This window comes from Thermoascus crustaceus (assembly GCF_041956765.1).
Source record: "Thermoascus crustaceus strain CBS 181.67 unplaced genomic scaffold VTN00scaffold_7, whole genome shotgun sequence".
NCBI lineage: Eukaryota > Fungi > Ascomycota > Eurotiomycetes > Eurotiales > Thermoascaceae > Thermoascus > Thermoascus crustaceus.
This window is the reverse complement of record NW_027192533.1, coordinates 587,326-592,160: the sequence shown is the minus strand read 5'-3', so window position 1 is coordinate 592,160 and position 4,835 is coordinate 587,326. Positions and strand designations below refer to the sequence as shown.

Sequence of the window (4,835 nt, the reverse complement as noted above, 5' to 3'; positions counted from 1 at the left end):
AACGATGTTGGGGCGGAAGCACGGGTACTCTGGAACGTCCAAATTGAGTCTTTATAGTCTCTAAACATGGAAAGGATTTCGCTCATAGCGTGGTGACGAAAGGCGGGTTGCCTCGTCGAGTAGGCGAATAGTATGGATGCAGTACGCAGTAGATACGGGAGCTTCAGCTGCAACTAAGCCTCCTACCTTCGGAGTAGGGGAATCATGTACTGAATGGATAAGACTACATTCTAGGATGATAAACTGTCTACATGATGCGAACCTTTCAATCAAGGCCACTTTTCCTCCTGGCCGTACCCTGCGTAGCCTAGCCACTAAGGTATCTCCCTGTGACAATAGCCCGCAGCTAGAAGGACAAAGGTGATGACGTCGAAGAGCATATCGAGCGAGTTTGTAAACTTTCAGCTTCATTCTGTATTTAAGACGTAATTACTTCATCTGAAGACGATACCGGGCCAGAAAATACCATTTTAAGAAGTTTATAATTACTTAACAAAAGCAATGGTGAAAATTTTGATGTTCCGAGTGAAACGCCGTTGGTGTTAGGGCTACCTGGAGAAGAGCCCTCAAAATCCACGCCAATTTCCATCCAGATACTCTTCATCCCGGTTTTGCAAAAATGCCAATTTCATGATGCTGCGTATAATTATGACGTTCCGTGAAGTCTTAGTATGCACCAAGATCCCTTTTGAGGTAGTTGCTGATCGAATCTAGGCAAGCGAATAAATTACCTACCCAACACACCTCTATCCGAACGAACTTAAAATGCCGCTGTTCTTAGAGATCAGATCGGCATAATGGAATTTCAACTCAATAATTCCAACAGCAAAGCTCTGTACCTCTCTTTCTTTTCCCTTCTCCCATCTTCCTCTAGGATGCATAGGAAGTTGCAGTCACCCCCACTCCTATAGTATCGTGCATGCTAATGCAATGCATTCACTCCACAACAACATCCTCTCCAATAGGAGACTAGCAACCAGATATTTTCTTGACAGGACGGGAAAAGGTAGAGCCTATCGCGGATACACGCCCGTGACTCTATGTGGAAGGTCAGCCGAATGACGGACGATCGCTAAGGCGGGTCTATCGGCTAGTAATCCGGGCTGCATCCTGCAGGTGAATTATCACATTATCACATTAATCAACAATACCTAGCTAATACTCCGGTCATCACGGTATCAACGAAGTCCGGTCTACTGCTTAATAAAAATAATAATAATCGAGCATGATTGTCCTCGGGATGACTTTGCTATGGCCACCACATTTTTGCCCATGGCGAGGAAAAAAATTGTTCGGCGAACTTGACAGAGTTTTCAGAGCAAACTGAAAATCCTTTTTGTACGTCTAACGGAGTCAGAACTGATAGTAGTATCACAGAAAGGACCCTTATACAAGAGGTGAAGCGAAGAATGCGAAGAATTGACCATCGAAAGCTGGATGCAAGCTTCCCAAGACTTAGGTACATACCTACTCACCTAGTAAATTGGCGGTGAGGTATAGTACATAAAGCACGGAGTACCTACTTCCAAATACCGTGACATTAAAGGATTGGAGTCCGCTATATCTTATAAATTATTCAGATTTAGGTGCGTGCTTCAATTATATTCCCCAAGGCCTTCCATTGACACCACCATGCTAGTTACCATTGTACAATGGGATGCGGAGGATCCAAGCAGGCTCGAGACTCTGAGAAACAGTCTCCAGCAAAACCAAGCCGTCAAACAGAGAAGCCACCAACAGCTTTATACCCAGGATCTCAGGATCGTCTCCTATCCAGAAAAAACTCAGCAGCTGGTAGTGGTGGCAGGCAAACGTCTAGTCGGCAAACGTCTGGTCGGCAAACGTCTGGTCGGCAAACGTCTGGTCGGCAAACGTCTGGTCGGCAAACGTCTAGTCGACAAGGGACATCCAGTCGGAAAGGGCGTGCGCCACTTGCACAGGTGGAAGAGGAACCGGCTGATGAAGAGATAAAAGACGATATTCGAACCTTGGTCTCATTTATAGATCAACATGTGCATAACTTTTATCGCTTGAACGAGAAAGTCGATGGTGTCCCTCTTGTTTCATTTGCCCGCCGGGAAATAGGTATGAAAATCACCAATAGGATCATTGTTGGCAAAGAAGATGGTAGGCTCTGGCACTGTTATCCTCCAAAGTTGTTCTTAGCTCAGAGTGTAAACAACAGGCGGAAACGTTTCGAAAGACTTGGTTTCATCCCTCCAACAATACGTCAAAGATTCGACGAAGCAAGACTGGAAGTCAAACCTTGGAAGGCTTTGCAAGGCTGCGGAGCGTTTGAATGCAAAGATAGGGAGACATCCGTCAAGGTGGGATTTTGGATCGTGGAATAATGATGCAATAAAATTCCCGAGTGTAATGAGAGATGGTAAGACGGTGATAGATGCTCAGCTGAAGTGAGCTCGACCGGAGTCCTTTGTTCCACGACTAACTTGTCTTGAGGAATCATTGATGACTACCGGAAAATACGTCCTGTATATAGATACCTATTTATAGAACAAGTTTTAATCATAATCATGCGGGCTACTAAGGTATGTCTCTCCAAGGACTCGTTCACTTCAACATTGCGCCGATGATGTTTCGCGTTGCTAAGACCTTTTCTATCGGCTGCCTCACGTTCATCAGCCAGCTGCCTATCGGTCCAGGTGTTGATTCGTTGCCTACATACCTTAGGTAGATACCTAATCTTAGTGGGTCCCTACTTAACTCCTGGCCTCATATGCCCAAGTACACTGCCAATGACACTATAGAAACAGATAGAAGCAAAAGGGCCAATGGTCAGTGGAAAGGGATAACTCGTGATCTCATTCGGAGAATAACATGAGAACTGATAACACCAGGGCTTCAGGGAAGACATAGGGACCTCATCTGAGAACGAAGCATAATATGTACATGAATTGAAGCAGTGATAGTCATAGAAAAGAATGAAAAGAAAATGAAAAGCATGAACATTCTGACATGGTTTTGACCATATTATGTCTCAATGCCACCGGCCCTTAGCATTTTCTGACAACCACGAGTAGATCGACGAGCCGTACGACTCCATGCTCCTCTTCGACTCCATGCTGCTCTTCGACGGAAAGTTGTATTCCTGGGTCGGATAAAGCGACTCGCTGCTTCCGTATCTTTCTGAAGGTGTTGAGTCTATGGGGGAGTTGTCTGCATAAAACAGGTCGTCTTTGCACATTGACCTTTGTTAGCTGGAAGGAATAATTTCAAGCGTAAGAGAGTTGAGAAGGCTCGACTTACCCTTCACCTCATACAAGCTTACAGAACTGGATGTTCTCCGCATTCTGGGAGACGAAGGCGACTCACTTTCCGTTTCCGACGAATTTCCGTGCGTTGCACTCAGTCCTCTCGCCATCGCTAGTTGCAGATAGATCCGAGCTAAGGATGTGTAGCATCGTGCAATGGCGTCCATATGATTTTTTGCGACTTCTTTGTTCTCGATGACCCACCACAGGTTCTTCAAGCCATGTCGAATTGAACCTCTTTCCTTAGGAGTAATGGTGATCTGCTTCGCTTCCGTCAATGCAGATTGAGCCCATCCTATTTGTCGTTCGATGCGTTGTTTCTCTTTGGTACTGAGGGCAGCGGCGACTTCTTGAAGGCTTTGACGAACTCTCGTGATGAGTTTATCGGTAGTTTCGAGAACATTGATATAGCTCTCCGGTTCCTCGGGGGCGCGCCGGATGCGGTAGCTGAACTCGGTGGGGATGGCCGAAAATAAGATACCGACATCCATCTTGCCTTGACAATGAAAGTTTGTTGAATTACAAGGTACTAAGCCGGAGAAAAAATTGGTTGCCTTTTTGTTAAAAAAGAAAAAGTGTGCTTATACCTATTTCTTAACAGATAGTTTTGAATGTGATCAAGCAGGATGACGCTCATATATCTACCTACTTAGGCGCTATAGACGCACAACAGAGCCTCATATTGAAAAGAGCCTCCTACTCAGTCCAAAGCACTCCTGATGCAATAGCAACCATTGTGTCATTTAGCCATTGGTGTTTAGTCCATCTTGTGGCATAAGGCATCTGCATCCATGAGCGATTTGGCTCATGACTCGTGAGGCATTAACGTCATCTCAAATCTCTACGGGATCGAAATGCTAGACTGACTGGACCCGTACACTTCCTAGAGTGAACGTGAGGTCATATGGCATTGGTATCAATACACATGTCAATAGGGGATATGCCAACAAGGCCCCCATATTGGGTGCTTCAAAAAACTGGCAGGAGAAAGGCAACAGGGCAGACAGGTTTACATTTACTCCCAATGGACAGCCAGTCAAGGAGTATACTCGCCCCGGATCAATTGCACAAGGCTGCATGCTACCTTTAACGTTCTTACATGTAAGTTGGTTTCTTGCAGCTGCAGCGTGCCAAGTTCTGCATCATTTAAGCCAATGGTCAACTCACCTACTGAAGTCATTGCGGCGATTTTGCGGCTCTTGGAACACATCCATAGTTTCCATCAGGCGAATTTAAAACGATAGCCGACATCCTGTATCCTGCATCGTGGGTACGTATGCCAACGATCAGGCTCGTTGGGGGTTTCCGGGTTTTTGGGACTCCTTTCTTCCCAAAGTGAGGTCCGATGGAGCACAGTGGGGGTGCCATCGGACGATCAGAGCCGTCTTGGTCGGACCCTAGGTCCTTGTGCCTTCACCGTAGCACCGCCGATATCCGTTATTGATGATCTATTTTCCTAACTGGGTGAAGAAGGCGATCCAGTGTTCTGTTCCATGAGGCGGTCAAAAAACCAATGCCCCGTCAGCACCCGGTCAAACTGGTGAGGCGTCGAATCGGCCATCG

At 46.1% G+C, this 4,835-nt stretch overlaps 2 protein-coding genes across 2 annotated transcripts; one reads left to right on the top strand and one right to left on the bottom strand.

Moving 5' to 3' along the window:
* Positions 1-1,632: 1,632 nt before the first annotated feature.
* VTN00DRAFT_9233 (uncharacterized protein) lies at positions 1,633-1,971 on the top strand (the record flags this gene model as incomplete). Its single annotated transcript, XM_069436171.1, has 1 exon — positions 1,633-1,971. One exon carries the CDS (start codon positions 1,633-1,635, stop codon positions 1,969-1,971), a length of 339 nt encoding a protein of 112 aa, XP_069284818.1.
* Positions 1,972-2,998: 1,027 nt separating this feature from the next.
* On the bottom strand, positions 2,999-3,763 carry VTN00DRAFT_9232 (uncharacterized protein; the record flags this gene model as incomplete). The annotated part of the gene is made up of 2 exons (XM_069436170.1): positions 2,999-3,195; positions 3,268-3,763. The coding sequence occupies 2 exons, from the start codon at positions 3,761-3,763 to the stop codon at positions 2,999-3,001; spliced, it is 693 nt and encodes a 230-aa protein (XP_069284817.1).
* Between the last annotated feature and the right edge of the window lie 1,072 nt (positions 3,764-4,835).